A 23,547-nucleotide genomic window follows, 5' to 3' on the forward strand; every position below is an offset into this window, starting at 1 on the left:
TCCCATGATGGGTGACCCACTGGGAAGTTGCTCGTGAGTTCCCAAAAACAAAATCGTGAGGGAATGGTAAACCCAAAGCGGACAATATCGTGCTACGGTGGTGGAGCGGACCCGGGAAGTGATCCGCCCCGGGCCGGGATGTGACAATTTGGTATCAGAGCCTAACCCTGATCGTGGTGTGCCGATGAAGACGTCGGGCCCCTAAGGGGGGTGGATTGTGACATCCCATATCACCCAGGGGAGTGATCCTTATATGTATATTCTCATCATTACCTAGCACGAGGCCTTTTGGGAGCTCACTGGCTTCGGGTTCCGTAGGAACTCCGAAGTTAAGCGAGAAGAAGGCTAGAGAAATCTCATGATGGGTGACCCACTGGGAAGTTGCTCGTGAGTTCCCAAAAACAAAACCGTGAGGGAATGGTAAGCCCAAAGCGGACAATATCGTGCTACGGTGGTGGAGCGGACCCGGGAAGTGATCCGCCCCGGACCAGGATGTGACATCTTTGTTTAATCATGATTGTTGATTATGTTTGATTTATTCAATTTAATGGTTAAAAATCAAGAAGAATATGTTAGAAGCTAAAAATTATATTTGAAAATCACTTCCCAAAATTTATTACTAGTATATGCCCACACACAAAGTGTGTGAATTTTTTTACTTTGGTTGTTAAAATTGAAGGAGAGAGGAAGAAAGTGAGAAGGAATGTGGGAGTGAGGAGAGAGAGAGGGGGAGATAGGTTGTTTTTATTATTATTATTATTATTATTATTATTATATATATATTTTTTAAATTAGAGATGATAAACTAACATGTATGTGAGGTTAAAAAAAATAGCAAAAATTTGTTTTTTGAAATTACGTTAGTGTTCTTAACTTTTTTGTTGTGATAAAAGACGAAGATATATTTTTACCCTATTTCAGTTGACAAAAAAGGTTTCATTAATATAGTTTTTTTTTTTTAATTAGAGATGATAAACTTACATGTGAGTGAGGTTTAAAAAAAACAGCAAAATTTTGTTTTATGAAATTATATTACTGTTTTTAACCTCTTTTTTTTTTTTTTTTTTTGTGATAGAAGAAAAAAATGTAATTTTATCCTCCTTTGATTAATAAAGAAAGTTCATTAATATAGTTTTAGATTATCATCATTTTTTTTTATAAATAGAATCTTGAATTTAAGCATTCAAGAATTCAACTCTCGTGGCTGGCTTTTTCCTCCACACCAAAAACCCAACTAGGTCATGGACTCATCATGTTTTTTTTGTCAAGTTGAGCCAAATTTTGGCTTAAATTTGGGTCGCACTTCCCCGATGACTAAATTAACTGATCATAATATTAATTCAATCTTATTTTATAAATAAAATTGTAAAATCTGATGGGAAAGTTGATAAAAATAGCAAACTGGAAGATAATATCGTATATGGAAAGGAAGATTACCAAAACTGAATGTTTCTGTGTGAAGCCGCATGACAGGGGATGGGGAGGAGTGCATTCCGGATATTATCCAGTATTTGGATGAAACTTGAAAGCAGAATAACAGCTACGTTATTCATCTTAACTGTCAACCTACAACTACGAGTCCACAACCATTCGGATAAGGGATAAGGATTAAGGAAGAAGATGAAACAATATGACCAAAGTCTGAGTGTATGACTGGCACAAGCCATTTATCCAATCTGGTAAACCGTGCAATTCTAGAAAGAAATATTACTAGTAGGACTATTATTTTCTCCATAAGAAATCACACTAAATTTTGGTTGATATAATTTTTCATGAGTCGATTGTCTCTTTGCACTTGCTTGATGAGGATGAACAAATAACATTATAATTTAACCAAAAAAAATACACTATCAAAATTAAAATTGAAAAGTAAAGCCTATATATTCTTAATATAGACCTTGATTGAATCAAAAAGGGGAAAAAAAACCCTTGATAACAAATTAAATGATCAAATATGATAATTTTTAAGACTTTATTCTCAAATTATGCAAATCATAACCGACAAACCAAAAGTTGGCAATTGTCACAAAATGATAGTGAGATGATCTGTCACTTTTATTCTGTATGCGGTTGGCAACTTCTGATTTGTACTCACAAACCATCAAACCCTACTTTTGAGTTTGATCAAAGCCCTATAAACTTTTATATGAAATATTGTTAAACGACATCGGAAAACTATCTGGTGATGTTATCAATTTATATATTATAATATGAATAAATAACAAATTTATGTTTTAGGGTAACTAATAAGTAATTTGCAGCCACTTAGTATTACAATCTAGTGGTATTCCTTTTCACTTATAAGTGAAAGATTTTAGGTTCGATTCTCGCCAAGGACGAATTTGAACCATATTATTGATAGTCCATTGTGAGGCTAAGTCCACCCCTCCCCTTAATGTAGCTAATATCGTTGGTTCAAACAAAAAAAAAAAAAAAAAAAAAGCAATTTGTATGTAATTATAACACTTGTAGATTGGTTATATCACATCCTAGGACTTCCTTAGTAGAGTTTTAATTTTACCAAAATTGAGAGTTTATGGAGCTTTGTTATTCGAGCTTAGGCCTTTAATGGGTTCATCTTTGGGCCTGGTAGCTTTTCAACTAAATCGACCAAGAAAATAAGGTAATTTGGCCTTCCTATTAGGCACACTCCATATGAAGATTAAGAAAGGGATTCGAATCCCTAATCAAATCTAAAACAGTAGCATAACTTTTGTAAGACAACACCTCCTCATTAGTCATTGGTCGCCAAACATATTCTGATTCCAACCCAACAGTTGCTTCTTTGTCAAGAAACAGCGTAAATGCCCTATTTCCTCTTTAACTCACTCTCTCTCTCTCTCTTTTTTTTTTTCCTTCCCTCGTCCAAACATTAACAACTTGTGAAGAGTCTTCACAAAACCAGCCAAGAAAATTTTCCTTTCGCCCTCATGAATCCCAAGAGAAATACGAGATTGGGAGAGAGCTCTAGGCAAGACATGGATGATCAAGACAAAGAAGAAGACACTAATTATAAAGACAAAGCGATGACAACGAAGGAAGGCGCTTTAATTCTTATACATATGAAGCATAAGGTTTTGGATTCCGATAGTGCGAGGGAACTGGAAGATATGAAATGCAAATTTCTTGGTTCAAATTATTGGAAGAAGAAATACTCACATGAAGGAACCAAGAGAAAACGTATAATCCAAGAAACTGAAGCTCCAGAAACCCTAGATGCTACTAATAATGTTGCTGTTGCACAAGGACAACAATCCTGGCCTCAAGAAGAGGAAGTTGAAGGAGAAGGTTTGTTCTATGGGAACTATGCCCCACCTGATGTGCCACGTGTTCCAAGAATACAGCACTTAATTCAAGTGTGCAGCAAGCCCTTTGAGAAACAACTCACAAGTAGTGATGTGAGGGATAACCAGTGCAGGTTCGCCATTAACAAAGAAGACGTCGAAAACCACATCTTCCTGTTGTTGAAGAAAGGTGAAGACACTAGCAAGGGCATCCATGTCACAACTTATGATGTGGACGGTAACGATTACCCGATGGTATTCAAACTTTGGGCGGGTAAAATTCATGTCCTTACTGGAGGCTGGAAAAACTTCGTTCATGATCATGGACTCGTTGAGAAGCAAGATTTTGTGACGTTGTGGGTTTTCCGGAATGCCGAGAATGGAAGCCTTTGCTTTGTGATTAGTTCAAGAAGGTTGCCGGTGTATGAGACCATCAAGAAAAGAAGATTGAGGAGTAATTGAGATTGTGGACCTCATAAAAAGGGTTGATGATATTAGATTTATGGTTTTTCTCAATATTTCTGATTTCTGGCATAATATGTCCATTTAGGATTATCAGATTTTGGGCATAATGTTCAGTATTTAATAGCAGTTCATTGATTTTTTTTTTTTTTTTTTTTTTTTTTTCCAATTTTGTTGCCACAACGATGTTGGTGGAGTGTACGAAATTTACATAAATTGCTTTTTATTTTATTAGTTTATTCACAAATATATATACCATAAAATTAGTTGGAATTGAATCCCATGTGTCGCGACTAATTAGTAAGCGAGTCCATCACATATGCTATATATATCTTAAATCTCATTTATAATAGTAAAAACTAGTGAAATACAGAACATTGAAAATATTTATTAGACGCTATATATCTTTCCTTAAATTTAAGCATCTCAAACTAATAAAGCTAAATGACAAAGGGTTGACATGCGATAGATTATTGTATGGTATCAAAAATATACTACTAGAAGTGACTTGCTTTAAACGTTTCTGTAAGTCGATCTGCTCGTTCTTCAATCAATAGGCTAGTCTCATTTCAATACGTCAAGGATAAACAAATCTGAGCTTTGTTTCATTGTACTTAAATTATATTTAGAAAATCTTTAGTTTGCACTAGTATCTCACCGAAATTGAAGTGTTTAAATCAATTGTAAATACTTAATTATATATAATTTTGAAAGTCTTGTTTATCATTTATACAAACATGCGATCAGAGTTGTATTTGCTTGCCCTACCTTATCAATTTGAACAAGCATTTAAATTTTTATTTTATCGTACCATGTCATGCGAAATTACAAATCGTTCTTTGTATAAAACACTTGGATGTGTGGTCTTTTTAGGCATACATTACGTGTTTTCAAGAATAATTGAATAACAGAAATTGAACTATGAAATAGGAAGTGAAATAACTCAGATGAAAAGAAAGTCATGTGAGATAACATGTTAAATTTTATCACCAAAAAATTGTGTATGGCATCTTGAATTCAACTCTAATGCTGGCTTTTTACTCCATACCACCAAAAAATCGAAAGCAGTAAAGACCAACAATATCTAAACATAAGTGCATATGTGTAATGTGTGGTTTTTTGTCACATTTTATTTTGTTAAACCTGTACAAATCAAAAGCTCCAAAAAAATATAATGTAATATAATTTTTGACATCACCGAATAGTCATTCCTAGAACCCAAAACTTTCTGTTCCCTTAACAAAGCGCAAAGTACCATAATAAGCCCTTGCACTTCAAGTTCTAATCTTGCCAATAAGGTGTCCAGCATGGATTTTGTAATAGATACAATCTTTCCACAACTATACTAGCCTTAATCCTTCGAATGAGCCCCTAGCAACAACTGTTTCGGTCTTCCACTAATCATTTACACGAAAATTAAGAATCATTAAATAGACAAAGGGTAATGTCTAATGTAGCAACCAAAATTACCAAGAAAGATTAACACTTACATTAACGATGATAAAACAGTCTGTCAGTTCTGTAAGTGCCTACATCCCAATCATATATGGTCAACAAGCAGCTAGGAGAAAGAATTAACTAAATAAAAAGGGCGACCCCAAGCCAACAAGGCTTGTCGCTTTGCGAGCGTCAGGATAAACATCTATCGTACGCAGTCATACACTTGCTTTGCAAAAAAACTGTTTCCACGACTTGAACCCGAAACCATTCAGTCACAAAGAAGCAACATTTCAAAGCACCAAGGCTCACCCTCTAGGAGAAAACCAACTATTCAATTTCCTTAGGGTTTTCCATTTCGTTTCAAGACTCAGGGTTTAAAATTTAAGTCACTTGTATTCACCTTTATGCAGATAGCATCGGGGCCCATGAGAAGTTCCTTCAATTCAACAGGTTCCACCTGCATGTGATTGTAGAGATTTACATAGCTGACTAAGCTCACTCTATTCTCACAACATTAGTAGTTCAAAAGTTCATGAAACATTCTTGATTCCAAATTTTGAGATAGGCCCCTAATCTTGATTCCCAAACTTGATGATCTCACACTGCCTTGCATTCAACAATTCTATTGCCTGAAATAATAATAAATAAATAAAATTGTTAAAAAGAATACAAAATAGAGATCACATAGGAGAAAAGGATAATTTCATGGCAAAACAAAACCACTACACTTACCACCTATTAGTAAATTTCTCTAATAGAAGTAGGGTCCACCAACGCATGTGAGTCATGTTGGCCGGCCTGACCTTCAACAACAACTGAACCGATGTAACCTGTGATCAATGTTTTCTACACACTAACTACATCATTTTTAAGGTAGTGCACGAATACTTTTGCTTTTTTGTTGCAACTTAATTTATTTAAGGAGTTGATTTAATTTGCAATGTTGTCTTGAAGAATCACACACATATATATAGTTACTCTAGTATTACATGCATAAAGCTTGTTTATCCCAAAAGCGTCCCTAAGAAAACACCTTTGTTCGGTGTTTTTATTCTTGGTGTTTGAAGCTAGATAGTCTATTTCTTTTCCATTGTTCCATCCATGATAGCTCTGCCACCGGATGTGCCAGAACATTTAGATCGAGATGGCGACATGCATCAACTACTTAATGAGATAAGGGATACAGTAATTGATGAGCCATCAGACCAAGAATTAATCTTATACTTCTTGAATAGGTGGATAAACGGTCAACCTCAGCCTTCTCAGTTAGTTGACCAGATAGATGTCGATGAATTTCGTAGCCCAACCCCGAACAACTTTGCAATAATGATTTGTGCTTAATTCTTGTTTTCCAAGATTTTCTCTATTCTATATATATTTTCCTTTATTATTATTTTTTTTTTATGAATTGTATATATTTTTATTCTGTATAAATCTCCATTTTTTGGTTAAATGTGATAGATGATCTACAACAACTATATTTGTATACGGCAATAGAGAGGGGGCCCGGCGGTCATGATCTTTCGGATCGACGAGTCTACATTGGACAGGATCCCTTGGATAGAAACATAATTCTTGGATGGTGGATCTCTAAGATATCTAAAGAAAACATATTAGGAATAAGCACGGATGATCCTGAACTTCAAATTTCAATTGGATACAAGAAGTCTTATGCATACCATATAGGCAATAAGCGAAAGGATGTTGTAGGAACACACTGAATTGTTGGGACAATGTTATTTATATTCAATGTGTTCCTACGACAGCCTTTCGCTTATTGCCTATATGGTATACATAAGACTTCTTGTATCCAATTGAAATTTGAAGTTCAGGATCATCCGTGCTTATTCCTAGTACATTTTCTTTAGATATCTTAGACATCCACCATTCAAGAATTATGTTTCTATCCAAGGGATCCTGTCCAATGTAGACTCGTCGATCCGGAAGATCATGACCGCCGGGCTCCCTCTCTATTGCCGTATACAAATATAGTTGTTGTAGATCATCTATCACATTTAACCAAAAAATGGAGATTTATACAGAATAAAAATATATAAAATTCATAAAAAATTAAAAAAAAATAAAGAAAGAGGAAAATATATATAGAATAGAGAAAATCTTGGAAAGCAAGAATTAAGCACAAATCATTACTGCAAAGTCGTTCGGGGGTTAGGCTACGAAATTCATCGACATCTATCCGGGCAACTAACTGAGAAGGCTGAGGTTGACCGTTTATCCACCTATTCAAGAATTACAAGATTAATTCTTGGTCTGACGGTTCATCAATTACTCTATCCCTTATCTCATTAAGAAGTTGATGCATGTCGCCATCTCAAACTAAATGTTATTGCACATCCGGTGGTGGAGCTGCCATGGATGGAACAGTGGAAAAGAGGGAAAAGAAATAGACCATCTAGCTTCAAACACCAAGAATAAAAACACTGAACAAATGTGTTTTCTTATGGACGCTCTTGGGATAAACAAGCTTTATGCATGTAATAATAGAGTAACTATATATGTGTGTGTGATTCTTCAAGACAACATTGCGAATTAAATAAACTCCTTAAATAAATTAAGTTGCAACAAAAAGCAAAAGTATTCGTGCAATACCTTAAAAATGAGGTAGTTAGTGTGTAGTACTACGTAGAAAACATTGATCACAAGTTATACTGGTGCAACTGTTGTTGAAGGTCAGGCCGGCCGATTTGATACCGTGGGAAGAGAAAAATCTCTTCACTGCTGCATTTTATCAAACAGTGGATTTTCATGATCAAGAACTCCAATTTTCTTGGGAATTGGATGATTGTACTTGCCCAATTTTATCTCAGAAGTTCTACAAACTAGAGAATTGAGAAGAGAAAGAGAAATTTTCAAGGAGATTGCAGAAGCGCCGGATTGTTTCTTGACGAGGATACCATGTGAGGATTGAAGAAATGTAGAAAAGAGTGCATAGAGAATTAGAGAGAGAGAGAGAGAGCTTGAGAGTTTTGTAAATTGTTTTACAATGAGAAGAGCCACAAGTGCTGAAAGATCAAGGTACTAGACCCGTGAATCAGCCCAAGAGATTTAGTAGATCGAGCACTATCTCAGTGATATGTAACGAGCGCGAGAATCAGCCCAAGGGATTCAAAAATAGATTGTTTGCCGACTAAAAGAGACGAGTACAGAATTTAAAGTACTTTTGACCGCTCAAGATGCAGGCCAGTTATGTTACGACTTTAATAATTTAAAGGTTATGGAACCTGAGGATGTTAAAAGCGACATATGAAGAGAGGGGCAAGAGACAGAGGAATGTAGAAATTCTGTATGTTCCAAATGCTAACCCTTATTGGTGGTGTGTTAGCTTTGGTTCATCTGATGAGGGTTTTTGTTTGTGAGGAAACTCTCTCTCTTACTTGATCACAATGTAATAAAGCAGATTTGATTGGTATGTCTACCTTTGTCTAACAAAAGTATCTTGGTAAATAAAAATACCGAAAATAAAATATAAAGTTGAGGTGTGTTATCCACACATTCTTAATAAAAATATATACAATTCATAAAAAAAAAAATAAAAAAATAAAAAATAAAAAAGAGGAATATATATATAGAATAGAGAAAATCGTGATCTTTAGGGCAAAGGTAAAAGTTCTTAACCGAAAAGCCACAAAAAATTTGTAGAAAAAAATAAAATTACAGCTTTTGTTCAAGATTAAAATTAAATGAAAATTATACATATACTTAAAACCCAGTTTCGTTGGCACTGTTTTCACTGTTCGTAAACAGTGAAAGGCGGAAATACCCTCGAGTTTCTTCGTTGGATAGCTACTGTTTCATTTTTTATACAGTAAAAAGTCGCTTTTGCTCTTCCCGGTCACGCGTCTTTCATCGTTTCTTTATCTGCTTGGACCGCATCTTTTCTACTTGACCTTTCCTCTTTGTTTTTCACCTTCCTTGCTGTGCGATTTTCTCCCTCTTCATCGTTCCCTCTTTTGCTGCCAAATCTTTGCTCTTTCTTCGCAGAATAGTCTTAGCAGAGATCCTGACTTTAATTTTATTTTGGATTTGGTTTCGGGTCTTCTCCGGTGTGCAACCCTTTGTTTGATTTTATTGGGTGTTTTGTTTCCGGTCTTCTCCGGTGACGAACCCTTTGTTGGTCAGCGTTTTGTTCTCATCTTGCCATCGTCGGGATCAAAATTTTAAGGTAGTCAAGGTTTTTGTCGAAACTGACAACAACGTTTTGTCGAAGCTTATAAAATTGGTTTCGAGCGTTCGTGGCCGTTGGTGCAAGAATTTCAGAGTGTTGGACTCTGTTTTCGTCGGCGATCCCGGAGTTGGGACTGAGCACGGCGTGCCTTTAAATTATCGTCGGGCAAATTGTATTGAACTCTGGTATCTTCCAAAACTGCTGCATAATAATTTTTTTTTTTTTTTTTTTTTTTTTTCAAATTTGTGTTCGTTTGAATGAAACCCTAACAGTTTCATTTTGCAGTGAGTTGTAGCGGCTTGTTGAGAATTTGTCGGCTAAGGCATATTCTGTGTTTGGCTTCCTCTACTGACAAGTCTGAGAATTCGCATGAGCTGGAACGCTACTGTTGGTTTGGGTATGCCGTCCCTGCCTCCATTTTTTCACAATTGTCTCTACGTTTCTTATTTGGATCAGTGGAGTTTGTGTTTTTCTTTTTAGTGTTTAATTCTGTGTGATTTTATTTGCTTGGATATTGGGTTTGATCGGATTACATGCTTATTTTGTAATTGATAATTGTTTTTCAATTAATGGGGGTATTTCGAATGAACCAGAAAAGTCAATCGGTTTATGGAGAGCATGTTTGTAGGTTGATAAATTATGAAATCTATGAAAACTGGGCAGATTGATAAATTACATACGTACTCTTTGTTTGTAGAATTACATACTTTATTTGATGCATGTTTGTAGAGCCAGTTTTAAACAAAAACACCTAAAAAATTCTCCCAGCAAGTAGTTAGCAATATTTCTGACTTTTCCAGTTCTGAAAACAATTTCATACATACAAATTTATTCCTGCTTATTGTTGTTTTACAGCATAACCAGCTTTTCTGTATAGCATGGCCTCCAATCATCATTCATTCGAAGGTACACCATTCTTCCACCATCTTTTATTTATTTTGATAAAATTATCTCTCATATGTTTAACATATTAACAATAACATGATTTCATGTACTAACTAGCTACCAGGATGCTTGCTTTTTGTATGATTTCCATTATTTGAAGTATCTGAGTAGAGTTTTGTTCGAATTAGAAAAATCAATTTAAACTCAAGCTTCTTTACAAGCTTGAGAAGAGATTTTAGTCTTATAATAGTTAATAATTAAGAACCAATTAGAGCCATACATGTACTACACATATTGCTAACTATCCTAAACGAAAAGTGTTGTCGTTGCTGCTTAAACATACCAATCAGTCTACATTGTGTGATTGCATATGATGACTGAGCAGTTTAACCCTCAATTGTAACCTCATTTGTAAAGCTTTTGCTATCCCAACTAATACACACCTGTAATTTTGTATTTACACCATACTAAAACATTATCTTTTTCATATGTTCAATCAAAATTTTATCTAATGTACATTTCAAAAAGACAAGCGTGCAAAAATTTGATCACATCGTATAAAATTGCCATAAAAAAGGTCATTCCCAAATCATGCAAAACCAGCCTTCTTTCCTGCACAAAAAAATGGGTAAACACAATCTATCCTTATTTTATTCATGATATAAGGTAATTAAAACTAAAATATCTTTTTTATGAACACCAATCAGCTTCTTTGCCCGCTAGGTCCATTGTTCTTCATTTCGCATGTCTTTACTCCTCAATTTGGGATTTCTGTGTTGTAGATTTTGCATCAGCGGTTGCATGGGAAGCAGGGAAGCTGTTGGTGATGGAGAGGGTGAAGGTTGCTCTACCTAAGGCCATGGAAATGAGGATAAAGGTCAAATATACCTCAGTTTATCACATTGAACTCTACTTCTGCCAAAGGTCAGCAATAATATCTACTACATACATATAATATACATAATATATATATATATATATATATATATGATTTTATATGATTAAGCTTTGAGAATTGCAGATTTATAAACTATGAGTAGAGTTTTCCAGGCACATTTACTTCGAGTGAATACATTGTTGTTCATTCTGGCCGTCTTTCCAAAATCAAGCCCCTTGCTTAGTTGGACAAAGTTTGCATCCTTAGTTGTGCCATACCAACAGGTTTGGTGTTGTACTCAATGCTTTAGAGCCTTGAATTATGCATCCTCAACTGATACTACATATCGAATCGTTTGCATTATTACTGAATATTTTGTTTTTTAACATCAGGTTTGGGTTCCCCTCTCAATGTTAGCAAAATGAAAAATTATCCTCAGTGTTGTTTATTGGCCTTGCTGTAAGTTTGGACAAACTTTGTTGATTCCGAATTCTTTGTTCTAATAAATTGCATTTACTTTTTTTTCCGTATTTATACTAATACATGGATGATCTAGGCTATTAAAGGTGGAAAAATTTCTGAGGCGCCAGAGTATCGGGGTGGAGTCGGTGGACTTGAAGCCCAAGAGGTTTGACGAAGGTATTTATCTTTTATTTTTTATTTTTTATTTTTTATTTTTAACGTTTGGCTTTGGTTTAACAGGTAGTTTAGTGGGAAAACATAGAACATATTTTTGCTTAAACATTCTTTCCCTGGCCATAACTAAGAAATTCGGAGTAAATGAATTTGTGAATTCTAGTGACAATGACAAACCAGTGCACAAGATGAAAAATGATTCGCTATTCTTATTATGTGTTGGACATGAATCAACATAGATAGTTAAGTTGTAACTTTAACTTATATTTTTATTTTCTTCTGCTTCTCATCTACCCAAGTTTACAACGTACATACAGCTAAGGAAAAGACCGAGACATCAACCAGTGCAAAAGCTCCTTATAGGACTAATTGCAGATAGCACTACAAATGAGCACTACAATTTTAAGCTTGATGTTGGTATGTGATTTCCACTCCACTCCATCTCATCCTTTTTTTTTTTTTTTTTTTAATATTTTAAATGTTAGTTTAATTTTTAAACCTTTTGTACGTATCAAGTAATTCTCCATATAATTGAATAATGGCCTTTTTTGTGTTTCTCTTCGCTCTTCCATCAATTCATTGGTTAAATAGGTTGAAAAAATTCATTTTTTTATATATTCAATTCTTACTGATTCCAATTCTTAATATATAGCAAGAGAAAAATTCTGGACAAAGCAAAAAATAACATGATGACCAAGAAAAAGATGGTCATTCCCAAACAAGCAAGACCAAAAGATTGAACAGGAAAAATCATAAACACTGAGCAGATGTGTGGTGCCAAGCTTCTGATATCGACATGAATATTTTTCGTATTTGAACGATTTTGATATTATAAACTTTTGTACATGAATATAGCTCTATAACAGTGAGGAATTGCACACTGCCAATGTCCATCTTAGGTATATAAATCTAACTTCAATAAATTCTGTTTTCTGAATGTACATATTATCAAAATATTTTAAACACCCGCAGCAACGCGCAGACACTTTTGCTAGTCTGCCACTAAAAGGCTATCATAAAACAAATGGCACAAATAAATGATAAAATGCAAAATAAGGTGTGGATTAACATTGTGTTTGTCTAGCCACGTAGAGTTGGTTTAAGATTATGGTGCTTCAAAAAAAAACAGCTGATTAAAAATTTGGAGCAACACAACAAATGTGTTTGGTAAAAATAAAAAAATTAAAAAAAAAATTCTAAAAATTGTTGTCAATGATAGTAGAAAAGAAGAAGCAGAGTCTACCATGCTTCTAAAAAAAGGTTTTTTTTTTTTTTTTTATCAAAGAATAGTGAACAGTGCCCATTTAACGAAATTTTCAAACAATAAGTATACCTCCACATACTTTATAAAATAAAAATTTTGCCCCTGCATTATTCTCTATGACAAATATTATATCACATTCAATCCCATATCATTTTAGTCATTTAACATATCCACATTAATTTTATATAAAAGTTTATCAAACATTCAACAACTTTATTTTACAATTGTTTATTCTCAAAGCACAATAGAAACAATTTTTTTTTTTTAAAGCACAACAATATCAAACTAGCTCTTAGTATTTCAGTCTAGTGGTATTTCTCTTTACTTGTAAGTAAGAGGTTTTAGATTTAAATCTCGGGATTGGCAAGTCGCAACCAATTTATTCCCTAACCCCCTCAATGTAAATATATCATAATTTTATTCGAACTTATGTTTTGTATCTCTACAGTCACATTCTATTTGATTTTTTTTAACAAACGATATTTATCTACACTAAGGGGCTAGGGAGTGGGCTAGTAATAATGTGGTTCAAATTCGCCTTTGGCAAAAATCGAACATAAGACATTTCACTTACAATGGGTTAACAATAAGGTGATTCACATTCTATTTGATTTATGTATTTATTATATCTTTGTATCCAACATCATATATACTAAAACCCGTAGGGGTTGTTTACTGTGGATGACCAGTGTCCGGACGGAACTGCCCTCACTTCTCTGTTTTCTTTCCGTTTGTGTCCCTGTTTTCCACGAGGCGTGGACTACAGCTTTTCTCTTTTCTGGACTCTTCTTTCCCATTCTATCTGTCTCACAAACCTTCTCTCAATCCTGGCCTTGCTCTCCCATCTCGAGTTCTCTCTGTGTCTCGGCTTTTTCCAAAAAATGGTTAAGTCAGTAAAATTTGTTTAGATCCTTTTGTCGGTGGCTGCAGACGACAACGCTCGCTTGCTAAAAAATAGTCAGTTTGGTCTCGATTTGCAGAAAATTTGGAGCGGATCACGTTTCCTGCTGCCGATTTGGTGTGGGCTTTGAATGTTATGTGCTTGGGAGTGTAAATTTGGATTTATAAACGGGTTTTTCATTTAAATTTTTTGGTTGTGATTTTGGGAATTTTGGCCTCAGATTTAATTTGGTTTTCTTTTTGGTTTCAGGAGATCCGGTTTTTCGGGTTTCTGACATTAAGGTGAGGAGTTTTGAAATTCTACGTTTTTTATTCGACTTCCAGCCTGAGATGTAATTTTAAAGCTGAAATTTCCGACTTTTTTTTTATTAATCTTAAATCAGATTAGTTAATTATAGTTAAATAAATTTTTTTTTTCTTTCTGTTATGCAGCTGAAGTAAATAGAGTTGAGAAATAACAATTGGAGCTTAGAGTCTTTGCATATGAAAGTTGAATATGAGCCTTTGAAAGGCTTTGTAAACGTGTTCTCAATTGTAGGGCATTGGATAGCAATTTTGGGTGAGTCTTGATTCCCCAGTGCACATAATTTTGTTTCAGTTTATTTGTCTACTTTTGCATTTCTGTGGAATTTTTTGGAAACCCAAATGATTCAGAATTGAAATTTATGTGTAAATTGATAAGTGTGGGTATGTCTAACATAGTAAGAGCAGTAATCCAGTTTTGTGATCAGTTCGATTTAGGGGTTTTGATTCAGTAAGGGGTATGGATAGTGTGTGGACAGAGATTAAGCTCTGTGGTGGGCAGAAACTATAGTGCGTCTCCTACGGGGTTGTCTTTTTTGGAATCTCCTTTGGGTCCATCTTTTGCTATGCAAAAGATGAGCTGAGTTTGTATGTTTTTGGAAAAGAAAGAAAAATTTGCTTTTCTGTTGTACAAGAAGATTCATAGTGGTTGATCTTTTGTAGCATACTTTTTCAGTTTATTCTTACTCATTTATTTCCTAAATTTTTTACTATGTGACTCTGAGTCTATATTTCAACTTATACTTTATTTACTCTTCTTTTTCAGCGTACTATTTCACACATTTACTCTTCAGTAAACAGGCTAACGAATTTTTGCATACAACATTGTCTCCGATCATCGTTCATTATAAGGTATGCTGTTCTCACATTGTCTTCCGTTCACTTTCATAAAAAAAATTATTGCATTTGAATATTGATTGGCCTTAGTCTTTCTTTCGTCTTAACTATCAATGCACAAACTTATCAATTATTGACAAACTCACACTCGAATAAACAGTTTTTCATACACTGCAAGACCAGTTTAACCTTTGAGTTACAGCTGCAGTGTTTGTTACCATTGCTCCATTATCAGCTAAAACTTAACCATCTGTTATGTGTATATGTTTGCTCCTTCCTGTAAATATGATTAAAAAAAAAAAAAATTGTTAGATTGACACATAGTTGTGTTAAAGAACATTGAACGATTGAGTCAGCTGATTGGAGATTAATGTTTATGTGGAGATTAAGTATGTTTTGTTTATTGTTATTGTTGCTTTTGGTGTGTGTATCACAGGATTATTTTGTGTGTTGAGAGTGAACAATGTACTGTTCACAAAGGCAAAACAGGGAACAACAACTACTTCATATGGGAAGAAGAGGTTAGTTCAATTGTAATTATTTTTTTTTATTTGGTTAAATTCGAAGTTGATTGGCTTGGATCTAATTTGGTCGTTTGCTTGCTTAGGTTGGAGTCACTGGTTTTATTAATGCTGGTGATCGAAATCAATCCAAGTTAATGTGAAAACGATATCATTATTTTTGTTATGGTGAGAACTGATTTAAATTAAGAAGTTGAATTACTTTTTTATACCTCTTTTGTGGTCATTTACTAAGAATTTGTTAATTGTTAGGATTTCTACGTTCGTTTCTCATCTTTAGAGATTGCTGAATTTCTACATTCATTTTTCATCTTTAGAGATTGTTGGATTTCATATTGTTGAATAGTTTATGGATTTTCATATTAAGCACGTCAATATGTTTTTGCAGTAATTCAATTAGACGTGATATAAGTTGATGTGTTTATACCTTTAAAGATAATTTTTCACATAATTTCTAATCCTGCAGCAACGCGCGGGCAAAACTTTCTAGTTAGTTCCTAAAAACCACCCTTGCTTGTGAACACCCAGCTCAATTATCTAAACTTCTTTTTACACTCAACTAGTTCTCATTAATTATTAAGAAATGCAAAAATTAAAGGCGACTCGAATAAAGTACAGAACCCTAACAAAATTAATTTTCGGTTGCTACTAGAAAACCCTAACAAAATTTTGATCCACCTTTTGCCCACATCAGCATAATCCATACGAAATTATAAAGGTTTTGCATAACCATACTCCTTGAATGGTGATGAACATTGTAAACAAGGAATCCGGGTGACGACGTATGATCACAATATTGCTGGTGTAGGCGGGAAAAGTTTCCACACCAAAATGGTCTGGTAGACTGACACAGAACTAAAAATCTTACGCCTTGTGGGTGTTAATTAACCAAATAAACTGGAAACCTTTACTCTGTAATCTGATATGATACTAGTGTGGTTCTTGTAATTGATAGTAGCAATTTTATAAATGTTGGAATAATGGGTGACATGCCTGCCAAATTAGCTATTGTGAATTGATTAGCTGAGAGTACAGGGTTGTTACTTGGTTAGTTAGTGGCTTGGCTTGCAAGTCAAGTATATAGCTTGTCAATTGTGCAATGCAGGCAATTAAGAAGAATGTTGTAATGTCTTAGTAGTATACTTAGCCAAATATTCATAACGTCTACAATTCTCATTGAAAAGAAACCCCATCCAGATCTCAACAAATCATATATGCAAATCTCGAATACCATTCATCGCACTCCAACCATGCAAACCCCCTTCCTTTGTAACCCTGGCGATAAGGGATTCAGCAGAAACTTTATAAACAAAGCAGTCTTCCACAACCATCCTGACTATCCTTAGTCCATTAAATGAGCCCTTAGCAAAGACAACGTCGTCCTGATCATTTACAAGCAAATTAAGACTCATTTAGTAGGGGGGTAATTTGCAACAATCACAATTAGATCAAATGGAGGTTTTGTTAAGATCAGGTCGATATGACCATATATATGTTTTAGACTAAAAAGATGCAGAATACAGACATCTTTATATAAAATTAAAAAAGGAACAATAACACTTACATGAACAACAACGAAACAGCTCGTCAATTCTTGAAGGGCCTACATCCCAATTATATTTATGAAATTTAATTAAACAAGTAGAAGGAAGGAATTAAACATGTTCCTAACAAAACGTGAAGCTATATGCACCTTTAGATAGGAACAGTTAGGGCCTACAAGAAATGCCTTCAGTTCAGGAAATAGTTCCTGCATGCACACAAGATTATACCAAGCTGAAAATTAGAAAGTTTTTGCATATCTTAAGCATTAAAGAAAGGGGCCTAGACCTGTCTAGGCACTTCCTAGGTCTCAACTCTCATTTAGACAGAACATAAATAACTTTAATTTGTATTTTCAATAAATTATATGAGACTTGTTAAAAACTTGATTGAACACTCATTATACATTGTTCTCCTTGTTTTCATTACGTTTCAATACTTTATAATTTATATATAATTCTACTTCATGTTTGCAATATGTTTTAATTTATATATTATTCTATTTTGCAATTTACATATCCTAGTACAATTATATGCTTTTTTTAAGTATAAGTAGAAGTTTAAATTTATATGTTGTATAAAAATTAAAAATTCGCCTAGGCCCCAGCCGACGCCCGACTAGCGCCTAACATCTTTTAGAGCCTTGGTTACACATAATGAGATATGTAAAAGGACAATTAGTGGTAATCCGATTATATGTTGTTTACTCATACGATTAGTCATTGATAGGCCTTCTACTCACCGTATTCTTCGCATCTAATGTCAGTGTCAATGGTCAAGTTTTTCATGAAGTGAGTTGGCAGACACCATAAAAAAATGAAAGGAAATCTTTAAGAATTATACATACCCTCTTGATCCCATATTTTGAGCAAAGCCCGCCCACTTGAAACCCAATTTTGATGATTGAAAATAAACGCATTCCCAGATATTTTATTGCCTACAATCAAATATTGTGCCCTAAAATCAGAAAAGTAAAACGAAATAGCTCAAAATCATTGTCATGTTGCTACCACAAGAGAGAAAAGAAATTATGTTTTATGAGATCAAGGAGAGTTCAAACGCGATATGAAAAACTACTTCGAATCATAAAGGATCTGACGACCCTCAGGTGCTGAAACAGTACTTGTTGAAAAAAGGAAAAGAACAATCCTAGCCTGGATAAAAATAACTTCGCTCACGTGCCATCTGAGTGCCGAGATTGTCATGGAACCCTCAACCTGACCATATTTACTTTTAATAAAGAAAAAGAGAGGAGATAAAAAAGACAAATGGACAAGATCGTCCGTAAATCCCAGACAAGCAAAATTGTGCATAATTGGAATTTAACTACTAATCAATCTGAAGTTGATTTCACAAAGATCTATAATTCATGCATATTTAAAAATTCTACACAATTAAGAGCTTTAAAACAATGTCTATTATGACGGTAGGACATAGCAAAATTTATTTTCTGAAACAACAATGTATAATTTATGAGTAAGGAAATTTAGGTTAAACCATATCATGGACACATATAATAATATGTGGTATTGAAGTCGAACCTAAGACCTCTCACTTACTAAAAAAAAAAAGAATAACAATACTAGATTGTAGTACTAGTGGTTGAAACATACCAGATCTAGTGAGCATGAAATATCATAAAATTCTAGAGCCGATTTTACCATGGGCCAAGCTTCTTGCACATATTTTTCTACACATAGCAACGGAAAGATGACTCGCAGGTGAGAACACTTTGTTCTAAAAAAAATATGGTAGAAATAAGAAAGGATAACAATGATAAGAAAAGGAGAGGAATTTACCTTTGTCTTTAGGGAAGTGCGCAGAGAAAGGGGATAAACCTTCTCGATCTCCCTCAATTGTTCTGTTTTCATGGCGTGGATTTAGTAGAGAGATGTCAGTGAGATTACGGAAATTCCCTATGTTGAAGATTATAAAGTTAGGGCTTTGTGGAGGTTTTGGATTGAAATTCCACCGGCTTAAGGTTTATAAAGGCTAATCTCCTTGGGGGATTAGGATTCTCTAATCCTGACCATTCACATATATCCAAGGGTTAAAATTTCTTGCCACGGCTTTAACGCGTGTATTTTAATTAATTTGTTGCCCTTTCCCTTCTGACTCGTCTCTTTAAAAAGTTCTCTATATATATGTGTGTGTCTAGGGTTATAAAAAATGTTGATTAAGAAAAGGGATTCAAAAACAACAGCAGTAACAATGGAAATCGAAGAGAACAGCATCCTTGAGAAGCATAATGAGTTGGAGCCGTGGGACGAGGACCCAAACTTCTATGTAGATAATATCTATTATCGTTCAGATTTCACTAAAGATGAGGGTAACCTTTCTACCTAGTTTCTTATTTATTTGTTTATTAAAACTGCTTTGAAATTTATGGTCCCTTCGTTTGGAGGACTTTAGGTTTGCAATTGTTTTTAATGTCTCATAAACCTGAATTCTTATTGTTTGATCAGCAATTTTAGTTAAGACTCATTGATCATCAAACCTATGAAAATCCCTCGGACGGTTTAAAATCTGAAAACTACAAACTATGCCATATCTTTTTAAGAATACTGTAGGAATTTAAAAGGTAAGGCTGCCATTATTGGAACAAGTATTTTCTGATGACCAAAAAAAAGGACCAACTATTTTCTCACCTTATGGTCCTTAATTTTCATTGTTACGTGCAGAAATTTATGTGTTAGGTGCTTGGCCGAAGGTGAAATCTTTTTTAGAAGATCACAGTGTTTCGTGCGAATTGCATCTGGTAAGGTATTCCTTGTGAATAAGTATATCGTTGTTACAAATCTACTCTAGGTCGATACATTGCAAATTATAAACATTAGGTTCAGAAGTAAATCAATTTATAGTTATAAGTGAATGAGGTTCAGAAGTAAAACACTTTATAGTTTATTAAGTGAATGAGGGAGAGCACGTGAGCCAGACAAAGTGTTAGAGACTTTGGGATAAATTTCAAAAGCTTTTCAAGATTGGAGACTGATCAATGTTCCTTTGGGGACTCTACATCCATGAATTACCCAAATCGAAGTAGATAACAACCACAGCCAAGCTTTATCTCACTAATTGGACAACTGTATAAATCTTAGAACGCCATTGCGCTTGGGTTTGTGCCAAGTACTCCATACTTTTTCTATAGTCTCTTTTAAAGTTTTTCTATGTCTTCCTCTACCCCTTTTGCCCTGAGCTTCCATCTCATAGTTACATATTCTAACCAAGACATTTGTAGGTCTTCGGTTCATGTGTCCAAACCATCTCAACCCATTTTCTCTCATTTTATCTGTGGTCACTCATACTTTACCTCGAATAACCTCATTTTTAATCCTATCATTTATTGTGTGCCCGCAAATCCAATGAAACATTCTCATTTCCGTTAGATACACTAATTTTGGAAAGCTGATACGGAATGCATTAAAATGTGGTTAAAATGGTTTAGGCTATATTTTCTTGGTTTGTTTTGTGTATGGATCCATCTTGGCTTGTTATTCTCTTTAGTTTTGTTTTTCTTATATATATATATAAAAAAATAAAAAAATTATGGGCAGGCTGAGGGTTTCATGACAATTGCAATAGCGAGGACTGTGGAGCAAGATATTTTCGATAAGGCTAGGGTTGTTCTTGACCTTTTGCCAAGTGATCTGGCTCCTTGGGTACGTATCTTTTATTTGTTATGCATCTATCATCTATTCTACGAGGTCAAATGGTTTGAAGTGAGTTCTAAGGTTAGAAGATAATTAGTTTTTGAACCTATTTGGGATTTGCTTTTAAATGGGTTAAAAGTGTTATCTAACAATTAAAAGTGCTTCTTCTCCATAACTGGTAGAAGAACTTAAAATGCCTATGGGGAAGTGTTTTAAAATGATTGAAAATGTTTTTGATGAAAGTATTTTTGAAACCAATCCTTAGTAAAGATGCAAGTACATCTTGAAAAAGTACTTGAAGTGCTTTCTGTAAAAAAGAATGTAGATGGTGTTTCTTCCAAGATGAAGTGCTTTTGAAACCTAAAAACACTTTCACTAAAAGCACTTCTAGTCATTTTAAAAATATTTCTAAACATGCACGTAATTTGCAGGAAAACAACCTGGTAGGTGCTTCTTCATGAAGCACGTAGATTTTTAATACATATTTTGACATGTTTATAGTAGACATAATACAAAGAAACAGACTCAAACTGTCAAACAACCCCTTTAATCTTGCACTGAAATTTTCCTTTGTTGAGACTGCATACAAATGATTAATTTTTGCGTTTTTTAAATTTCTTTTTCTGATTTGAGTACACAAAATTTTGATTCCAGGCAATAAAACTGCTGAATGCAAGGCAATATGAGATCATCAAGATTGGATATGAAGATGACGGGCTTATTGCAAAATTTGGGATCGATGAGGTGTCGCTTAAAATCCCTTCCAGCATAATTACCCTGGACATGTCTATGATTTTTCCATGCAAGAAATATAAGCTACTAAACTCTTGTCGTTTATGTGTTTGAATCATTCTTTTTAATTGTGTTGCCGGAGCTATCAGTTTCTGCATTTTAATATGTTGATTAGTTGAAACTTTTGTTTCATGTTAGAAAGGTTTGAAGTTTATGTGGGCTTAAAGAAACATGAACTAATGTTGTGAGAATACAATGAGCCTAGTCAGACCCAAGGCTTTTTTCTAATAAGCTGGTGATATACTACTATCGATTGCAGAGGGAATGTGATGAACGGAAGGAACTTCTCCTTGGCCCAGATGATATCTACATAAAGGTGCCTATAAGTGACTTGAATTTAAAGCATGTGCTCAAAATAGTTTCATTCTTTCTGCTAACTGTTTTCTGATTTTTTTTTTTACCATATATAACTGGGATGCAGCCACTTGAAGAACTAACAGGATGTTTTGTCATCGTTAACGTAAGTGTTGATGTTTTCTTTTTTATTTTGATGGTCGCATCGCACTGGACTTTTTTTTTCTACTTAATGACCTTTTTTTGGTAAATGATTAGTGGAACACCGATACTGTTATAGCTATGGGCTTGTTTGAAGGACTAAAGCTAGTCAGGATGATTGTGGAAGAGTGCATCGTTTGTAAAATTCCTGCTGTCGACATTATCAGTAAGATTAGAACTCAGGGCGCTGGGGCTTTATTATGGTGATATCTTTCTTGTTTCTGAGGTGATATACGTATATGAACTCTTAAGGTCCAAATCAGTTCAATCTATCAAAACGTCACACAAAAAATTGTATTTGAAGGATCAAGGATAATATCTTAACGCAGTTTTATCAAGGTCTAGTAATACTATCTCTGATGTTGGAAAACTTCCTAAGTTTGAATCCCCTACGACCCTACCCTCCTGATAAAAAGAAAATAATGAATAATAGAAATTTTCCTTGCCTTAGTATTTTATGTGTGTGCTCACCTGCAACATTATATGGCATTAGGGTTGTATTTGATCGATCAATGATAAATTGAATGCAATTCTACATTTGGCTGCAAAGAACAGTTTTCTAGTTTTTTGGGAAGATGGAGACCAACTCCAACATTTGGAAGGAAGTTTTTCGGCAGCAGCTGCTGCACTTTGAGACGAGAGGAATTTGTTAGCTTGCTCTCTAACGGTCCCCTTTTTTTCTTTTTCTTTTTTTTTTTTTTTTAATGAAACGATAGTTGAATCTAATTATGAACAATTCAATCATGGCGGGGGGAATCCTCAAGGAGGATATCAAGGATTAAGTCCGCCCATGGGGGTGTACCCATTTACAATCATGATCGAAGTAAGATCATATATCACTTACAAGTGAAGATGAATATCACTAGACCGTAATACTAAGTGAGAGAGGTCTTAGGTTTGATTCTCGCCAAATGCGAGTTTGAACCATATTATTGCTAGCCTATTATGAGACTAAGCCAAAACCTCATCATCTGTCTTGTGTAGATAATATTGTTTATTAAAAATAAAAATCCAAAAGTATTTTTTCTCCTCCAATGCAAGATTATTAAATAATGAATTTAGGCAGATTTTTTTTTTTTTTTTTTGTAACTTTTTAAAAAATAAATTTATGTAAATTATCCTAATTTATTGTTAATGAATATTTTAACTTAAAAATATTTAGATTCCAATAAATAATAAAAAATCACTAAACCAGTCCCATGAAACGTTAAAGTCATGGAACATGTGTTTTATGTAACTCATGGACTAACACAGAAAACACTTTCTACATATGTACAAGGAAGTCATAAAACAAATGATAGAAATTTATAACACACGAAACAGTATGAAACACATGAAGCAAATATCTCCCTTTCTCTGCACCTTCTCTTCTTGTGTCTCTCTTTCCTAGCTTTTCTCTTTCAGTATTTTCCTTTACAGGCTAAAATTTCTATTAATTGGTATCAAAGCCACAGATCCACCATGGGTGTGGTG

At 34.2% G+C, this 23,547-nt stretch overlaps 2 protein-coding genes and 1 long non-coding RNA gene across 10 annotated transcripts; all 3 read left to right on the top strand.

Moving 5' to 3' along the window:
- Positions 1-9,003: 9,003 nt before the first annotated feature.
- Positions 9,004-12,711, top strand: LOC137748583 (uncharacterized). 8 transcript variants are annotated; one of them, XM_088689774.1, is made up of 9 exons: positions 9,004-9,557; positions 9,658-9,769; positions 10,228-10,278; positions 11,040-11,181; positions 11,298-11,418; positions 11,527-11,593; positions 11,691-11,773; positions 12,070-12,187; positions 12,423-12,711. In XM_088689774.1, exons 3-6 carry the CDS (start codon positions 10,251-10,253, stop codon positions 11,557-11,559), a joined length of 324 nt encoding a protein of 107 aa, XP_088545900.1. In that variant the 5' UTR covers positions 9,004-9,557; positions 9,658-9,769; positions 10,228-10,250; the 3' UTR covers positions 11,560-11,593; positions 11,691-11,773; positions 12,070-12,187; positions 12,423-12,711. The 8 variants fall into 8 exon arrangements, 4 of the variants coding, with proteins under 4 accessions (XP_088545900.1, XP_088545906.1, XP_088545902.1 ...); XM_088689780.1 differs by having other exon boundaries at positions 11,691-11,762; XM_088689776.1 differs by having other exon boundaries at positions 11,691-11,762; positions 12,088-12,187.
- A 1,031-nt stretch (positions 12,712-13,742) lies between these two features.
- LOC137719299 (uncharacterized) lies at positions 13,743-15,806 on the top strand. Its single transcript, XR_015958760.1, has 5 exons — positions 13,743-14,216; positions 14,367-14,493; positions 15,004-15,089; positions 15,511-15,595; positions 15,682-15,806. It is a non-coding gene; the product is annotated as an uncharacterized LOC137719299 (long non-coding RNA).
- Positions 15,807-19,097: 3,291 nt separating this feature from the next.
- Positions 19,098-22,529, top strand: LOC137746681 (KRR1 small subunit processome component-like). Its single transcript, XM_068486686.2, has 7 exons — positions 19,098-19,466; positions 19,819-19,895; positions 20,692-20,796; positions 21,442-21,531; positions 21,839-21,895; positions 22,001-22,039; positions 22,132-22,529. Exons 1-7 carry the CDS (start codon positions 19,307-19,309, stop codon positions 22,279-22,281), a joined length of 678 nt encoding a protein of 225 aa, XP_068342787.2. The 5' UTR covers positions 19,098-19,306; the 3' UTR covers positions 22,282-22,529.
- Positions 22,530-23,547: the final 1,018 nt, after the last annotated feature.

This window comes from Pyrus communis, chromosome 2 (assembly GCF_041283825.1).
Source record: "Pyrus communis isolate YQ-2024b chromosome 2, ASM4128382v1, whole genome shotgun sequence".
NCBI lineage: Eukaryota > Viridiplantae > Streptophyta > Magnoliopsida > Rosales > Rosaceae > Pyrus > Pyrus communis.